General features: G+C 36.6%; 1 protein-coding gene across 1 annotated transcript in view; it reads left to right on the top strand.

The window, feature by feature from the left end:
• Positions 1 to 18,552, top strand: part of CORIN (corin, serine peptidase) — a 121,480-nt gene that overhangs the window by 70,500 nt on the left and 32,428 nt on the right. Inside the window, exons 6-10 of the mRNA XM_030449768.1 lie at positions 1,422 to 1,532; positions 7,468 to 7,575; positions 9,024 to 9,134; positions 10,427 to 10,543; positions 13,763 to 13,861. Coding sequence (XP_030305628.1) covers positions 1,422 to 1,532; positions 7,468 to 7,575; positions 9,024 to 9,134; positions 10,427 to 10,543; positions 13,763 to 13,861 — 546 coding nt within the window. The remainder of the gene's footprint in view (positions 1 to 1,421; positions 1,533 to 7,467; positions 7,576 to 9,023; positions 9,135 to 10,426; positions 10,544 to 13,762; positions 13,862 to 18,552) is intronic.

Raw genomic sequence — 18,552 nt, 5'->3', positions numbered from 1 at the left:
AAGTTTAAGCATTTTAGAATGAGAAATATAGAGCAATCTTGTGATCATGTGCAAAACTGCTTTAATGGAGGAAGAGAATCTATCGTTGCTGCTGCTGCTGCAAATAATGTTTTTTCATACCTGTATTTGCATTGTGGTAAAGTTTAAAAGCTACAGTTAGAGATCTTTACTCTTGGCAAGCTTGGTTACAAAGTTTGAATTACAGTGGAATTTCTGCGTCAAATGCTGAACTGTCATGAGATTGAATTGTCTGAACTTGCTGTTCCCTCACATGGATACATTTAATAACTTTAAACTGGCAATATACCAGGATTTTTTTCCTTCCACCTCTGAAACCTATTTCTCGGTTCAGGTGCATATGCTTAAAGTTACTGTTTGTGTTTTCTAGTTTTTTGTTGCTTTTTTTTTTTGCTTTTTTTTTTGCTGATCTTTTACTGGAGATGAAACTTTCTAGGTTTTTTTTAGTAGCCTGACTGTTAACTGTGGCTTTTGAAAAAACAAACCACAAAAACCAACAACCGGGTTCTGTACTAAATATTTGCTTTTCTGCTTGGCGTCTTTTACCTCGCACGTCCATTAAAATTGCCACTTGATATCTTTCCCCATCTCTGTGTTTTACAGGGATTTTTCTTAGCCAGTGATTTTTAAAGTGAAAGCCTGGAATTTTGGTCTCTATTGTGTAGATCAATTAATGTTGATCTGCATCTTTGTCTTTTTAGTGCCCTAAAGGACTTGAATGGGGAGGTGTTATGAATTGCCTCCCTCTGAACATTATGGCCCTACAAGGTATCTCCAGTGGAATACCTAAAGCTCTAGGTTTTGGGGTTTTTTTGTCTCTGTAGGTATCTCCATTCCCCATATATCAAATAGCAATGATGACTGTCTTCCAGGCAGTTCTGATCAGGCAGTTATAAGATGTTTAAGGAATCCTTCCCCTCTAGAAAGGTGTCTGTGCTATGACACTATTAAGTCTCAACCTGCTAATCTTTTGCCTGAACACCTAGGCTGGGAAGATCCATCTATAGTAACTTCAACTGGGTATTTAATCTGATGGGATTACATATATAAATAGGGTAGGATATTATATATAAATATAATAGAATAACTCTCCTATTTAGTGTGAAAAATAGAGCTTTTATAATTCCATCCTAAGTTCATTTTTTAACAGTTACTCTATACAGCTGCTTTTTTATGGGTAATGTCAGATTGAACCTCAGTGATGAACTCAGCCTAAATAACTATTTTTGAAATAAAAAAAGTTGAGATGAGAATGTCAATTTGCATTTGCTTGAATTTGATTAATTTGGGGTTTGGTGTTTAACTGCATCAATTAGAACTCATTCTTCTATCTTTTGTTTCAGCTTATTTCTTTTTACCCTGAGAAGTTTAATATGAATTCTTTCTTTTCTTCTCTTTTCCAGCACTGTGCAGAGAGGAGAGTTTCTTGTGTGCCAGTGGGATCTGCATCCCAGGGAAACTGCAATGTAATGGCTACAATGACTGTGATGACTGGAGTGATGAGGTCCATTGCAGTAAGTTTCTTAAACCTTGCAGTGTTCTGCTGAAACACTGAATCCATTCAGGGAAACCTGAAAAATAAAGGCTATTGGTAAAGAATAGGAGCTTCACATAGTATCAGTGTATATTGACATTTGGACTCTCTCTGTTACCACTGAATGTGTTTACCTTTTGCTCACTATGGCCTCAGAATGTGGTTTAGATTCTATGCTTTATGCACGGTGCCATGTGGAAATTAGAAATATTTTGAGGCAAGGGGGGTGTTTTTATTTTTTTTTTAATGGACCAATATCACGCATCAGAAGAGCAATTTTGATAATAAACTGAAGACTCTTAGTTGTATCTTTTTCCTAGTCCTTAGCATTGATTTCACAACAGATGCATCAGAAGACCGTTTGTTTAGAATGTTCCTTGGCTTCAACCCTGGATGTGTCTTATTTAAATAAGTCCCATTATATGGTGCAGTAGAGAAGAAAAATTACTATAAATGCTTAATATCTTTGTGGTAGTGTGGATCTTTAGAGCTCCCACGTGTTTTCCTGTGTTGACAAACATCCTTAGGGTACCTGCACCGTTAGAAGAGCTGAGCAAATACAGCAGGAAAGCAATGAAAAGGAAAAAAAATTAAAAAAAGAAAGGAAAACATGAAACAATGACTAAACAAGGACTACAGCAGGACTTGATACCACAAAAGAGTGCTGTTCATTCAGACTTTGGAAAATGTCAGGCCTGAGGTCGAGTTCTGGAGTTTGCAATTTAGACTCACCTCAAAGATTTGTTCTTGGTGCTTTAAGAGCATAGACATTCCAAGACTCACAAAGCTGCTTTTAAGGAAGTTGCTGATAGATTGTATCTAGGGTACTCCAGGGAGTAAACGGATGGCTGCAATTTCCTCCTTGTCTCAATCTGAATGAAGCTAGAAATTACTTTTCCTTTAATAGCCTACAATTTATTTAATGGAGACTGATATAACTTTGGTTACATAAAAAGTATTAAAGCATTGCATGTTTTTATCTTTGAATTTTTCCTGTCAGTTTTAACATCAGTTTTTTAAGTAAGCTAGGAAATTGAAAAATGCGTCTGAGGCTACAGCTCTCAAGTTTCATTAGAAATGGGAAAAGAAGAAATCAGGAATATAAGAATAAAAATGTTGCATGTCTTGGAGAAAAAAAAAAACAACATTATAAATTTCATGAGTTAAGATTACCTTTCAAAGAAAACCTGTTAAATGATGCAAGGTTTATAGGCAGAGGATGTCTTTTGTTAGGATACTTGGTAAGAGTTGGGGAGAGGCAGTGGAGGTCAAATAAGATGTTCTTGAATTGCACAGCAGAAATAGCAAAACTAAAGGAGGACGTATTATCCTGAAAGCTTTTCTGGTAAAAGGTGCTTTATTTCCTGTAGTTCTTGCCCCTCAAATTCTTAGGTCATAAATAGAATTACAGAATAGTTTGGACTGAAAGGGACATTTAAAGGTCACCTAGCCCAACCCCTCTGCAGTAAGCAGGATCATCTTCAGCTACTTGAATGTTTCCAGGGATGAGGCATCTACTGCTTCTCTGAGCAACCTGTTCCAGGAGGTCAGCACTCACATTGCAAAAAAATTCTTCTTTCTACTTAGTCTATATTTGTCCTCTTTTAGTTTAAAACCATTATTCCTTGTCCTAAAAGCAAAGACACTCTTCCCCACTTGAAAAAGGTGATTCTTATCTGATGCCTGATGCTGTGTAGACCACCCCATTAATGAAAAACCCCAAACTGTGGTGGTGACACCAGCCACAGAGCTATGTATCAGTAGACTGGGTCCATCTGTTTCTTCTGATGCCACTGTTTGCAATTGGAGGGACAGAGAAAATAGTTACTTGTGCTCCAGATTCCCTTACCAACCATCCCAAGGCACTGAGTCTCTCTTGGACTACACGTTATGGCTTCATTTCTGCTTACATGGAAGAGCAGTAATGGGCAATAAATAGTACAAGGATAGTACCATGCTAGGAAGCTTCCTCATTAACCCAGGACAGAGGAAGGCAGCAGACCTCCCTAAGAGGAGACTGTCTGGCATTTGGACCTTTTGTTCCTTTCAGAAAGGAGTCACCTACAAATATAACCCCCATCACTTCTTCTCATGAGGTTGTCATGTTACAAGAGGTGGGCCATGCTGACCTTGGCAACATCTTTGCTGTAGATGGACCATCATCCACATCACCCACTTGATTGGCATTCCATAACCTCATTACCTGTGATACAGAGGCACTTGGAAAGGCAAGGTAGGCAAGGAGGAGGTTTGCCTGCCACCAGGAGCATGGACTTGCCCCTATTTACTCCTTTCCTTTAAGCAGGGGAGGATTCAGAATCTTCTTGATCTAATTGTATTTTCTGGTGGTAGTTCCTGATTCTGTCTCAGGGAAGGCAAAGCATGATTCCACCAGTCTATTGCTTTCTCAGCCTCCCTCATACTCCTTAACCTTTCTGCTTCCTCTCATAGTTCTGCCAGCAAGCTGGACTTCTTTTTATTGCTGAGTAATAACCTTAAAGTTCTGGGGTTTGCACACAATGCGTTTTTTTGTTTGTTTAAGTTACAGTTTTAAATGTGGAGTACTTTGAAATATTTGGTTTGGTTTCATTATCTTTCCTCTCAGAGTGCTGCAAAAAAGAGACATTTGGGCATCCTGATGGATCCTTTTCTGATTAAGGACAAAACCATGTGTGAGGGCAGCTTTGTTCTTAACCTCATGGGATTGAAGAGTTTCTTCTTCTCTTGAGAAAGAAAACAAAACTAAGTAACCTTCACTAATGAAAAATAAGTGGCAAAAATTACTATTAAACTTAGAGAAATGTTTTCTTTGAGTCTAGCCAATGCATGCAATGACTAGTTTGAGGAGTCTTATATTTTATACCTGTTAAGGATCATTATTTATAACTGTAGGTTACAATTTTATGACAAATTAGTAATTAAATTTATTAATTATTATTTAAAACAATTCACCTTTAATCAAAGTATATGCTATTAAATTGAAGTGTTATCCTATGTTTGTTCATAAGGTGTTTCAGTTCAGTTTTGAGATACTTCAGTAGGAACTTTCATACTGACTGACATTTCCATAGTAGAGAAAATACTCAGCACTCCCAAAAATATAGTTGCCATTCACAATTTAATTATTAAATATTTGGTAATATTTTAAAATGCTGGAGAAAGAAAATAAAATTTTGAATTTTTATGCTTCGTTTTCTTTGCATAAACTGAATTCTGAGTGCTAGTCTTACACTTTGCTTTCCTAAGTTTAATGGGACCCAGAACAACACATGGAAAAGTTGGTCCCTTCTTATTAACCCAACCCCTATTTGCTCACAGGAATTTTTATTTAGGGTGAAATTTATTTTCAATTTTTTGTTGTTAACCTTGAGGACAGAGAGAATGGACTATCTGAAACAGTATAAGCAGATTTAGCTTAGAGTAAACACTATTAGTGCCTTGAAGAGGATTACTAGGTATAAACATATGACTCATTCTAGTCTAATTCCTGTTTCATTGATTGCTGGGAAGCTTTTCTCTCTGCATGAGAGTTGTAAACAAAAGAGTACAGATTATTTAGGAGCAAAAATTACTACTGCTGGAGTCTTATGAAGAGACCTCCTAGGACCTTCACAATCTCTGTAAGTTGGTCAGAGCTGTGAGGAGAATCCTTTCATTACACTTCCCAATTGAGATCAAAAGGATTTTAAACTCAAATGGATAAACTTTACAGGACTGTTAAATTAAAAGTTAACTCTTGAAAAGAAAGAAGCTGTGACACAGATAATCTAAAAATGCATAAATTATCAGTGCCAAAACTTGGAACAACCAGAAGGATCAGAGTGGTTAAGTTTTCCATGTAATGTACCAAATTCAGCAACCTCTTTTACATCCCTCTGGCTGCACTTAAGCAGAGACTTCCCTAGAATGTGCACTGGCTTCCTCTTCCTCCTTGTGTGACTATCTCAGTCATATTTCTCTTTCACAAAAAGTGAACCAGATGAAGACCATTTTGGTAAATAAATGCAGAAGAGACTGTTGACACATGGGCCACTGCATGAATGGGCCACTTCAGGATAGATCATCTTTTTGAATTAAGGTCTTTACTCCTAGATGTGGCAGGATTTGTACACTAAGTCTGCAAATATCTCATTAAACATTTCTCTTTAAAATGTAAGACTTCTAAAATCCCCTCTGAGTGTTGGTCTGAGGATATTCGTGGTCAGAACACTCTATGCAGTAGTGAAGTGGTGAAAGCAGGGTGTGCATAAACAGAAACCCAAGGATTACTGCATGCAAAAGATTGATGAGGCTTTATTTGTGGTTAGTGGAGGATAGAACAGGAATTTGTATTTAATTTTATGAAAGTGAGGTTTGTCCCATCATTAACATAATCTTAGCTTTTTTCAAAGGGTACATGCAAAATGCCCATCTAATTCTGATAGAACTAATTACCCTATATATATATATACACATATATATATATATTATAGCCAGTATCTAGAAAAAATGTATGTTAAGACTGTTAGATTTCCATCCAGTGAACCTTATTTTTTCACTTGGAAGTTTGTATTCTTTTGTTTGCCCAACCTATGTGGGCCTGAGAGCTGCCATACCCTAAAGGATGCAACTGACAAGTATTAATGTAAACAGGAAGGAGTTACAGATGGGAATGAAATAGCAAACTTATCCAGAGGAAACAGCATAGAAAAAGACAGCTTTGTTTAATTTCTTTAAGAAGAAATAGAAGCAGAGAAACTGTCAAGAGTTATAAACTGATCAATAAGGATAAAGGCTGCCAGAATACTTCATGCTCTTGAGTACTCAAAGCAAGTAATGTTCAGAATTTAGGGCTCAGATGACTATTGTTTTGCTTACATGAAAAGAGAACTTAAATATTTTCATTTAGTTCTGATTTTGGTATTTACTGTTTCATGCCTTTTTTCTTTCTTTCTTTTAAAGCTAAATTAACTATTCACTAGAAAGCTCATGGCTTAGCCGTATTATTTTACTTCAAGTCCTGAAACACTGTGCTGTGCATTGTGATAGAAATTCTGCTTGAACAGTAAGATGTGAAACCTGTAGAATGTATGAATACTTCTGTGGGGGAAAGGGGAGAAATGATTCATGTTCAATTTCTGGAGCTGAGGTTGGTAAAGCATTGAGAAAGAGCACTCACTTAGGAGGTGGAACACTTGGCTTACATTGATCTGGACAGACAGAAAACCCACTGCACCTTCTGGAACTGTACTGCAGCTTTCAGTGTGTAATATACCTAGAAGGACATCCTTCTTTCAAAGTGGGACCACTGTGCAATTCACACAGAAGTCACAAGACAAGAGGGTAGAAGCAAATGGAAGCATGGTTCTGTCATTTGGTGGTTGACCATTTCAGCTGAGAGGAGAGGCTTGAGTTGAGCAGTCCCTGTTCTTGGATGTCTTCCTGTATGTTGTCTAGTAAAGAGCTCATGCAACATGCCCACACATCCCAGTAAGAAAGGGCACAAAGAACTTCCTTAAATTCAGTACCATGGCTTCAACAGGATGGAGGGATTCCCCACTCAGCTGTTCTGTATCCTGGTATTCTACCTGGGAAAGCCAGATGTGAAGAAGGAGCCCGGAGGAAGGCAGTGAAACTGGGTCTCTCACTTCCCAGCTCTCTTGTTTGGTCCTATGCATAACAGAGCACATTTTCCTCATGGTGTTGATCCAAAAAGCAATTGGTAGGAAAAGAATAAAAATGTCTTAAAATTCATTTTGATATTTCTTGATCTTCCTATATTAGAGTATAATAAGCCGATACACATTGAGTATTAATGCAGAGCTGTAAACTGTAGGGCATCTTGTTAATCTTGTTTTAGTCAATACAAGCCAGTGTTCATAGTCTACAGGAATGCTCCCATGTCGTGTTAACATTTTACATAAATTTGTTTGTAGACTGCAGTGATGATGTATTTCGTTGCAACACGGGAAAATGTCTAAATTATACCTTTGTTTGTGATGGATATGATGACTGTGGAGACCTTAGCGATGAACAACACTGTGGTATGTGCACCTTTTATGCTTTTCTAGGGTCTTTTTGATAGCATTATTGCCCAAGTCAGATTTTTTTAACCTTAAAGTACTAAAAGATTAATATACCCTGCTATTACGCTTTCTGGGCAAAGTAAAACCAACTCACAAATCCTATATGCAGTTTGAAAAAGTTTAATGGAGAGTTCTGGGCTAATCCAAGTTTTGAAGTTAGTGGTATTTTGAAGAAATTTTCTGATTTGAATTTTGTTTTTGATTATTTCAAGATGTTATGGTTGCTTTCTTGGTGACTTGGCTGAATTTAACTGAGGTTAAATCAAACCATAGGAGGTTACACACCGATGATTCCAACTGGTTTTTTTTTGTTTGTTTTTACACAAGATTGACAGTGAATGTGTATGTTTTGATGCTCAAATACTCTTTCTTTCAAATTCTGTTTCAATCAACTTTGTGTGTTCTGCCTCCTTATATTTGTCTTTCTATTTAGATTTACTTCCACAGGAAAAAAAGAAAGTTTGCCATAAAAAAGAATAATCTTCAAATGTAAATATTTGAAAACTTTGAAAGCCCTATTTGTTTCCTAGTTTTGCTCCTGGTACTACACCTGAGAAAAATCAAGTGCTCTAAAATTATTGTTTAGAAGTTAAAATATTATTTCTCACTCCTTTTGCTTTCCTAAAGAAAGGCACAGAGAATTTTAAAACTATATTCTCCCCTGAGATTTATGTTTCTTCTCCATCGTATACATACTCTAAGATCTTTTACTACCTTTTCACAATTTTGGTTGGTTTATGTTTTTTTTTTTTCTTCATAACAGTCTTTTATTAAAGACTTTTCTAGGCATTAACTTGGAGACTGCTCTGTATCTATGCTCCTTGCTTATTTTGGTGTAAAGTCAGTCTGCTCAATAGTGACTTTATTTGTGGAAACATTCAGGTAGAAAGAGCAAGATGAAGACTGGAACGGTTTCTTTGTAGATGAGTCTTATTAAAAACTCCGAGTGTATGCAAAAAACCATAATTTTCATTAAGAGCCAAATATAACAGTTGAGAAACATAGTAATCTTAGTTACAAGATTAGTGTAGGAGATTATTTTCTCTGATGGCAACTTAAAATGTTGTCTAACTGAAAATTGTTCCATAAAATGGAAAGCCAGAAGATCTTTTAACATACTCAACAAATCTTAGAAACTTGTTTATTTGCAACTGGAAACGACTGTGCACCTGAGAGAAGGAATGAGTGAATATAATATGTGTAGGGAATAGAATTCAGAACATATATAGTTACCATCTGCCAAAAAATCTACAGATACAGAAGATCCTATATTTTAATTTACTAAAGCACAACAGCTCATTAATAAGAATAAGTAGCTTATAGGCACAGAACAATTGATCAGTAATGCAAATTATACAAATGGTAACTTACACTTTTTTTTGTCCTCAAATTTGCATTTTATTTAGATTGCAATCCAGTGACACATCATCAGTGTGGAGATGGGAGATGTATAACAGCCGATTGGATATGTGATGGTGACCATGACTGTATTGACAAATCAGATGAAACCAATTGCTGTAAGTTCCCTTAATCTCTAAATTAGTTTTTTCTTTCTTTAAAAATAAAAAAGTAAATTAAAGATAAATAATACATATTACTCATAAGGCAAAACTATAAGTTTATTTGATTTCAGAAGCTCTCACTTCACAAATGTCCCTTCTAATAGCTGCAGCAAATTAAACATTTTTTTGTTGTTGAGAATTGCCAGCACTGCCTTGTGTTTCAGCTAGTTAATTACAGAATTAGCCTTTTTGTTAATTGGGACGTTCCCTGTTAACGTGGAAGTCATGGACACTGCACACGACCGAGATGATCAAGCAAATATCACTTTATTGCCTAGATAGCTCAGTTTATAGATTCTTTCTGGCTCTTGCTCATGAATAAGCTATTTATTGATTGGTTTGTATATGCTGTCCATGAGCCTAAAGCAATAATTTGATTGGATAAGGTCTTCTGATCACGCAAAGATTCTCTCTGCCAATATTCCATCTTAAATGCTGCTTTCAGTCACGTATGCCCAAAATATTCTGCTTTTCTGTGCTTGCTTCATCAGACTTGTAACAACTTTGTTTCTTCACTACATCCTTGAGGTCTGCTGTACTTGTAGCGTCCTTGAGGTTTGCTACTTGCACAGGTCTCTGACTCACAGATCAATAGCCTCATTGTTTCTGGATTGTTCATTATGTGTCCATTACTTTCTAAATATCCCACAGTTCCCATTATAAAGTAATGAATTAATGTATAAAACCTCTTAATTTTGTAGTTCTGAATTTGTCACAGCTTTCTGGTGTCTGTAGGTGACCTATTGCACCTTGTCAGTGTCTGGGTTTCTGTCTGTTCATATGGTGATGATGTACACCCACAAAACAATGATAGTGGAATATTGCTGAGATTGCAAAATCAAGTCTTGGGAATTTAGCACATGTTTTAATGAGAATAGGTTCTCGTAAGACATTTGCTTCTGCTGCTCTGATTCTTGCTACCATTCAGTGCTTGACTTTGCAACCATTTTGCTACTATTTTTCCTAAATCTCAGTATCTGATGTGAATAAATTGTGAGCAAGAAGTTTTTTATATGAGTAGATTTTTTTTCTCAGCCTGTTGCTAATACCTGACATCTATAGTTTCTGTTCCTTTAGTTAAAGGTCTGTACAGCTGTATTGCTAGCATAGCCTACATATAACGAAAACTGTCTTGCCACCTTCAGTGCTAAGCAGTGTTTTCAGCTCCTCCTAAAATAACTTCAAGATCGTAATAAAACTTCATTAACCTAAGTTAATCAGAATATTGTCTGCTTTTTTCTCTCTAGCATGTCAGAGTCAGGGTCTGGTGGAGTGCAGAAATGGGCAGTGCATTCCTAGTGCATTCCAGTGTGATGGAGATAATGACTGTAAAGATGGAAGTGATGAAGAAAACTGCAGTGAAGGTAAGGATATGTCTCATTTGCTCTGAAGTGCCTTTAGCTAAAACTGTCTGACAAATTTACTTTTTTTACCTTTCAAATAACATATGCTAAGGCAGGTTGGTGTTGGCTTTCACACATGAAATTGTTGGTGGAGTTTTATTAGTCCATAAGAATATAAAAAGTTAAAGAAATGAGGTGATATTTAGAATAGTATTTGTTCATTTGAAATTACCAACTTTTATTTTAAATTAATTATATATTTGCATTGTCTATAGCAATTACAAACTACTATTGCAGGACTTGGTCTTGTATGGGGAGTAATTTTCTCATGGAAATTCTTTTTCTATCCAAACTTGGGAGTCAGAGAAAAGATTTTTCCATAAGTAAACTATTGAATTATTGTGACTAAGGGAAAATATATAGGAACTTAAGTTTTTGTGGCTACCTAATAGCTGTCTCATTATAAATTGTGTGAAAGAAAAAAAAAACAAACAACAAACCCAACAAGCCAATAGACTGTTTCCTGAGTCCTGGAACAGGGTTTTCTAAAGATTTGTGTCCTGTGATACATTTTGAGAAAGGAAAGAGGTGTTGTCATGTTGTGATGGTTTCAGCATTTGAAAGTGCTTTTCATCTGTAGTTCTCTTGTTTCTGGTAAGGTAAATATAGGTTCAGATAGCAGCCTTTCCTTCAATGCTAGTATTGCTGTCTTTCTCTTATGATTCTTATTTTTAAGAAAGTGACAGAATTAACTTCATTTATAAAACTCTAGTGCTGTCAGATATAGTGGTAATAAGACAACCTGTTCAAAAATTATTAGAGTAGAACAGATTTAGCACAAGATAAATACAGTATGATATGTAAGCCTCATGTCATTAGAAAATAAATGAGTCTAGAAGAGTCTAAGTGTGTCCACTCAGTCCCTCCTGCTCATATTAAGTTCTCTGCTCCAATCTGAAATGGTCTATTCTAAAAAATAACCGAGAAGTTGAAACACAGAAATTATCATTAGTCTTTGCAATTATTGTTGACATTGTAAAAAGATTTTGCATGAATTTTCTTCCAGTTCTGACTGTGGCAGTCTAAAAACCAAGGACCAAGTTTTGTCCTTGGTTCTGACTGTGCAATCTCACAAAAGGCTCAGTTTTTATTCTTCATCCTTCCTGCCATCCAACCTCAGTCTTGTGAATTCCATTATCCACCGTGTGTCTTGCTGACAATGGAACTATAATTTTAATGTAAAATAGATGAGACAGAAGAATGGGCTGAATTGAAAGACCATAACTATTTAGAGCACTCTATAAGCAACCATTTCAACTTTTAAAATGCACCCAACCTAATCCTCTTAAATTTGTTTATCACTAATAAAATAGAATTTCACTGAAAACAGTGACACATGATCTGGTCTAGAAGTCAGTGATGAGGTTTGTTTGTTTTGTTGTACTGCTTTTTGCCTCTGTGCAGGTTGAAGAAATGGTTAAAAAAACTTTTTTTGGAAGGTGAACTGATAGAGATTCAAGGGTAGTAAGTGCAGACTAGTAGGATGGGGTGATGATGTAATCAATGATCTCACTATATGCTAAAAGATGTTTCATCTTAGCATTAAACTGCAAAGCTTTTAATTATGAACATTTTACTTGCTTTTATTATTCAATGTGCAAAGAACTCTAATATTTTATGATGTTGTGCAGAGCAGAGTTCTTCCTCTGTGTAACCAAATCCTGTCTGTCCCAAATTTGCATAAGAATACATAAGTAGAATTTGGACTTTATTTGTATTATTCCTCTTTAGTTCCCTGCAAATTTCATGGAAAAGCCAGGCAGAATTCTGGTTTGTAACTTTCTTTTGTATTTCTTACATGTGTTGTTGAGTTCAGCAACTACAGAACAATTAATGAGATATGCACTTAATATAAAAACTTCTGTACAAATCAAACAGTTTGCATATGCCTATCAGAGGCAGTGAAGTTAGAGCTGAAGTGATCCTGAATATTTATTTTGTTGCAAACACAGTATATATGTGAAATCAGCACAGAAATTTGAGGTCAAGGTGTAGTGACTTGCCACTTGGCTGTATAAGGATACAGAGACTGTGTATACTACTACAAGTATATGCATATATTAAATATATTAAAAATGACCATTGGCTCACCTATATTTGATAGGTGAAGGAGAACTGTCTCCTTCACTACATACCTCAAGGAAATTTCAGTTATTTCCATTTTGCAGTCAGATACACCTGTAAAATCAGACAGGCAATTGCTACAGCAAAAGAAAGTACCTGTGTTGCTTCAATGAATAATGCAGATAAAGGGAGGTAAATCAGTTCTTGGGGACAAGGTTGTGGTCAAAGTCATTGAACCAAGATGTTTTGTCAGCATCTTCTGTATGCCCAATATGAGGATGCAATGGCTGAATGTTTACTGCTGTGAACAGTTAATGCAATAAAAAAAAATTAATTGATAGTTGCAATAAACCTTTTTAAGCAGGATGAGGTGATAAATCCCAAACTATTCAGTCTCTGTGTACAGAATAGTAAATTAAATCACTCTATTTGTAGAAGTCATATTGAAGAGAGAATTTCATGTTTTGGAATAGATCTATTACCACTACGAGACAGGGAGAACAAGTGTTTGTCAGAGAAATTAAATATCCAGGTATAGTGCTCATAAACTTAACAACACAGTGCTGGCTTTAGTTACTCTGAAATCCATCTTTAGGATCACAGCCTTTTGGGTTTTCTTGTTGTTTGGTTTTTAACCATCCGAAGCAGCACAATAAAGCTTCAGCTCTGACAACATTTCTTCAGGATTTGTTTTATTGTCTACAAAACCCATCATAAAATGAGAAGCAGATCAGCTAAGTGGCAGTGAGAAATAATTCTCGGAGGGTATTCTTGTTCAGCTAGGACCTATTGTTGCCTTTGAAATCTGCTTTACACGACTTTTCATATTTTGCCAGAGGATCATGGTAAATGGCTTTCAGAGATCCTAGTCTCATTCAGAAGCTGGGATTAAAATTCTTATATTAAGCATAGGAGTAAAGAAAATTGTCATCTGGACAGTGCTGCACACTTTGTTACAGCACTTCCTTGCTGCACTTGAAATGCTGTAGGGAACCTGTTCAGCTATTGAAGGGCAATAATACTTCATTGCAAACTCTGTATTTCCTCATCACTACACTCCAGTTATGCTTATTAGTCTGTTAAATGACTGGAACAGTAAATTTCAATTTTCCTCAGGTCAAACCCTTTGTCAGGAGGGAGACCAGAGATGTTCCTCCTGTCCTGATCCCTGTGGAAGTTCTCTCTGTGACATGAGAAACAGCCAGACAAACTGCAGTAAGTAGGTCACATGTTTCATGCAGTCACTGTTTTAGGGTCTTTCAGAGTATAATGAGGATGCAGGGCAGCACACAGTAAGTAATACTTTACTATCTAATAGATATGTGTAATGATTAAGTGTTGAAAAGGGCGAAGTTGAAACAAAAGTTTAATCATAACTCTTGATTACAATTGTACAATGTGTTTACAATTGCACTTAGCACTTAGTGACATTCACAGTTTACCTGAAGTAAACATCATGTAAGAGAAACGCAAAAGGTACTGATTTATTTTCAAAATATAAGAAAACACAATACTATGTTTAGTAGTCTGGAGAACTCAGCCCTTTTGTGAAGGAACAGTTTCAGTATTCACACTGGCAAAACTAATGATTCTGAGCAATGTGTATTGTAGAGGATCAGTCTTTAACACCCTGCATCTTCATTTCTATGTCATGTGCTGTACCAGGCCATGCAAGCCTCCTGTACCCACTGCCCACGTGTATCTGAGTAGCTCTCTTTCTCACTTGTGAATTGTAGCACTGTGAACAAGATACTCAAAAGAAATGTATTTGCCTAAGTTTTGAAACTGGGGCAGATCTCTATTCAGAATTATTCATATTTAATTGAAACTTGGTGATGTGTTCAGCACATCAGTTTAGCTCACCTCTGCACATGGGCAGGGTTGCCTTCACTTACACATGAATATGTAGATGTATCCTGAAATTGCTTTGTGCTGGGCAGTCCTCTCTGCAAGGTGTGTTTTGGTACCATGGTAGCTTGTTTGGATAATGTTATTCCATTGAGGTTGGTATGGATATGGAAAGGTCAACTAGTCCAAACTCCTGATCAAAGCAGTGCTAATTAAATCATGTGGCTTATGGTCCTGTGCAGCTAAGTTTTGATATCTCCAAGAACAGAGATTACAGTCTTTTTGGCAGATCTGTTGCAGTGTTAGGCCACGCCTATGAGAAAAACCTTTTTTCCATGCATGTAACTGGAATTTTCTGTGTTAGAACTTACGTCTTTTGCCTCTCATCCCATCCCTGCTTACTTCTAAGATTCTGGCTCTTTCTGCTTTACAGCCCTCTGTTAACTAGTTGCTAACAGCAGTAAGGTGTCTCCTTCCTCTTCCTTTTTAATTACTGAACAAACTCTCTTTTCCCAACTTTTGCCTGTAGATCATGTGATCCAGTCCCCTTGCTTGCTTCTTGGCCCTTCCCTGACCTCATTCCAGTATGATGATGTCTTTCATGAATGGGGGAGCCAAAAATCAAGACACAGTTCTCCAGATACGCACCAGTGCTGAAGAAAAGGGAATGACAGCTGCTTGTCTTGTCAGAGACAGCAACTGGATTGATCAGATATGATTTTCCCGTGATCAATCCATGCTAGCTATTCCCAGACACCTTTTTTTCTTCATGTGTAAATATGTCTTCCATAAGGAACTGGTTCATAATCTTCCTGGGGACTGAGGATATACTGGCTGAACTGTAGCCACCTGGCTCCTCCTTCCTACCTTTCCTAAAGATCCATGTGATGTTTGCCTTATTCCAATCATCAGGTGCCAAGTTTGCCATGACCTTTTGAAGATGATATGAAGCAGCCTTCCAGTGACATTTCTCAGTAGAAACTGAAGCAGAAAAGTCTTTGGTCTTTTCCATGTCTCTGGTCACTAGTAGGCCTGCTGGTGAGCAGCAGGTCCACATTTTTCTTATATTTCCTTTTGCTGCCAGCATAGCCCCCTTTCTTGCCCTTTACATGCTCTACTTTTCAACTCTAGCTAAGCTTTTGCTTTTCTTATTCTGATCTTTTATTATCAGGAAATGTCTATGTTTCACTTTAATGTCCTATCCCCTCTTCTGTATATTTCTTTTTTGTGTATTTGAGCTCAGTCATGAGATCCATGTCAGCCAAGGTGACCTTATACCAAGCTTGCTTGACTTGGTTTTGGAAGGGACTCTTCCTGTGCTCTGAGGAGTCTCTCCTTTCAGACCAACTCACTGTCCTTTGGCAGATATTGCCATGATCAAAACTCACACAAGTACCATGCATGACCTGCAGTCATGAGATGTCAGCTCTCTGAAGAACTGATCAACTGTGTAGGTCTGTTCACTAATCCATATTTATAACCAAACTATTCAGGTGAGGAAAAAAAAGACAGTGTTATATAATTTTATTTATTTTTAAGTACTTAAACTGCTCAGTGATATATACATAAAGTCTATATGATCTATTGTGACAGGATCAGTACTGGAATCCCAGCTGATGGCTGTGTAGCCGCCAGTCATGCATAAGATGGGTCCTCTGACTGGCTGGCAAAAAAGGCACCTTGCTCAACAAGTATGAAAATACAGAAATAACCACAATAGTCTCTAGGTCTTATGAACCCAGGAGAAGTTATCTCTTAATGCAAACTACATTTCATGATCAGCAATTACAGTCCTGTAGAAGTCAGGAATCTTGCAAGAAGTATGACTGCAATTCAGTCATTTTTACGATAAGAAAGACCTGAAAGACTTTCTTGGACTCATCTTCCTTGTGGATAAGCTAGTATGAGATTTACTCTGATCCAAAATCTTGTCATGGTCAATGCAGGTTTTTTTGTATCCTATTGCATGTATGGACAAGGATTTTGGAAAATGTTTGAGTGACTGTCCTATGTTATGCGACAGTGAACAAATGTTCTTTGACACGTGATATTTTAGTTCTAAAATAATATTCCTATTCCATGTCCTGAGAAACCCAAGAGCTTTTTAATGAACGTGTTCCCTCATAATATGGGCACAATTCTGTGATTCTCAACAGGAGGAGCACAGAATCTGAACTACAATTCTGGATCATCTCTCTGCCTCTCGCTTTCTGATCCAGTGAATATTTATTTGTTTATAAACAATGGAACAGCAAGAGAATTAGGGAGACATTTTTCCTGCATAACATCTGGAAGTACTATTGTCTTTTTTCATGTTATTTTTGCTGTTTATATTTTGACCAGTGCTATTTCATCTTTGGTAAGAGATGAGAATTCCTGCGGAATATTTCAGTTTTGACAAAGCAGTATTTTCTGGCCCAAACAACTATTTGGTTGGAAAATTCCAAAGCATAGGCCACATTTTGCAATATTGAATATGATGAGTGTTCTCCATGTATGATAATGTGTGCCACATTTTGCAATATTGAATGTGGTGGATGTTCTCCATGTGTGATAATGTGTGATCAGTTTATTCTGGAATTATAATGCAGAAAGAACATATTTAGAATAACAGAGCAGATATCTGAGTGTAAAGACAGAGCCAGGATATTTTGGCACTCAGTGACAGGATCAGAGGCAAAGGCACAAGCTGAAACACAAAGAAGGTTCTCTCTGAACAAAAGAAAACACTTTTTTTACTGTCAGAATGACTAAACACAAGTTGCCCAGAGAAGCTGTGGAGACTCCATCCTGGAGATAGACAAAAGCTATCTGGGAATGGTTCTGCACAACTGGCTCTAGGTGGCTCTTCTTGAGCAGGGAATTGGACCAGATGATTTCCAGTGTTCTCTTCCAACCTCATCCATTCTATGATTCTGTGAAATATCCCAGTCACTTCTGTTACTGTGTTTGGAACTATTTCCTGTATAGTATGAAGAGCAAGTTAATAAGAAATACATGAAGATATTTAACCCAGGCATAATCTGTTTGAGGTTTGGGGGTTTTTATTTATTTATTTATTTATTTATAATGGAAATTGCAAGGGATTTTATTCCTTGTTGTGCACTCATTAGGTAGGTCATATCTACATACAGTATAAATATGGAAGTAGCAAGATCTCTTAAACTGTAGGCCAGCCATCAGAAAGAAAGATTAACATTTGGGTTACTTAAAATCAGTCAGATGTTCCCCTGAAGTGTATGTTCTGTTTTGTTATTCTGCCTGTGGACTGTAGGGAACTGGGTGCAAGAGTCAAAGCTATTCTTTTTAAACATATGACACTTTTGCACATAATGTGGTACAAGAATTCTAAACACACTATAAATATTGTAATCACGTTGATAATATATAAAGAACTCTTCTACAGAGGAATTTCAGTGGACTAGATTTTCTTCTAAACCTCTATAAATATGAGGCATAATGAAAGAGAAAATGATGCATGGGCTTTTCTACCCTTCAGCCCTGAATGATGTTATGGTATACAAAAATTCAGAACAATTCATATACTTTTGTGATCATTTACTCAAGTTTCATCACATAATACTGATGAACATGTAACTGTACACATCAAAATAGGATTACTGGGGAATAAATCAAAACACAAAACCAAACTGATCTAGGCATCTGGAGCTGAAGTGTGGGAGCACAAGGGAGAGTTTGTCATGAAGAAAAGAAAATGGCAGTCATATGAAGAGATTGTTGAAGTCTTTGAACCTCATGTATCCTGAATCTGGGACTATGTGGTTTGAGACAGCAGAAACAGTACAGTATTGGCAGTGTACAAGATTTAGCAGAGACAAAAAGCTGTATATTAAATGAGCTTCATTATCTTCAGATTAGAGTTAAATACTAAAAGAAGTTATAACAGTTCAAGAAACACTGCCAGGTTCTGCTGAAATACTGCTGGATCTTTTTTCAACTTCCTCTCAAAGATTCAGCTATAGGATCACACATTTGTAAGACAGTGATGGCAAATGACACTAGCAAATGGATGGTGGAGAATCTTTATCATCTTAAGA

The sequence above is a fragment of the Calypte anna genome, chromosome 4A, assembly GCF_003957555.1.
Source record: "Calypte anna isolate BGI_N300 chromosome 4A, bCalAnn1_v1.p, whole genome shotgun sequence".
Taxonomy (NCBI): Eukaryota; Metazoa; Chordata; class Aves; order Apodiformes; family Trochilidae; genus Calypte; species Calypte anna.
This window is presented reverse-complemented; position numbering and strand designations above follow the sequence as displayed.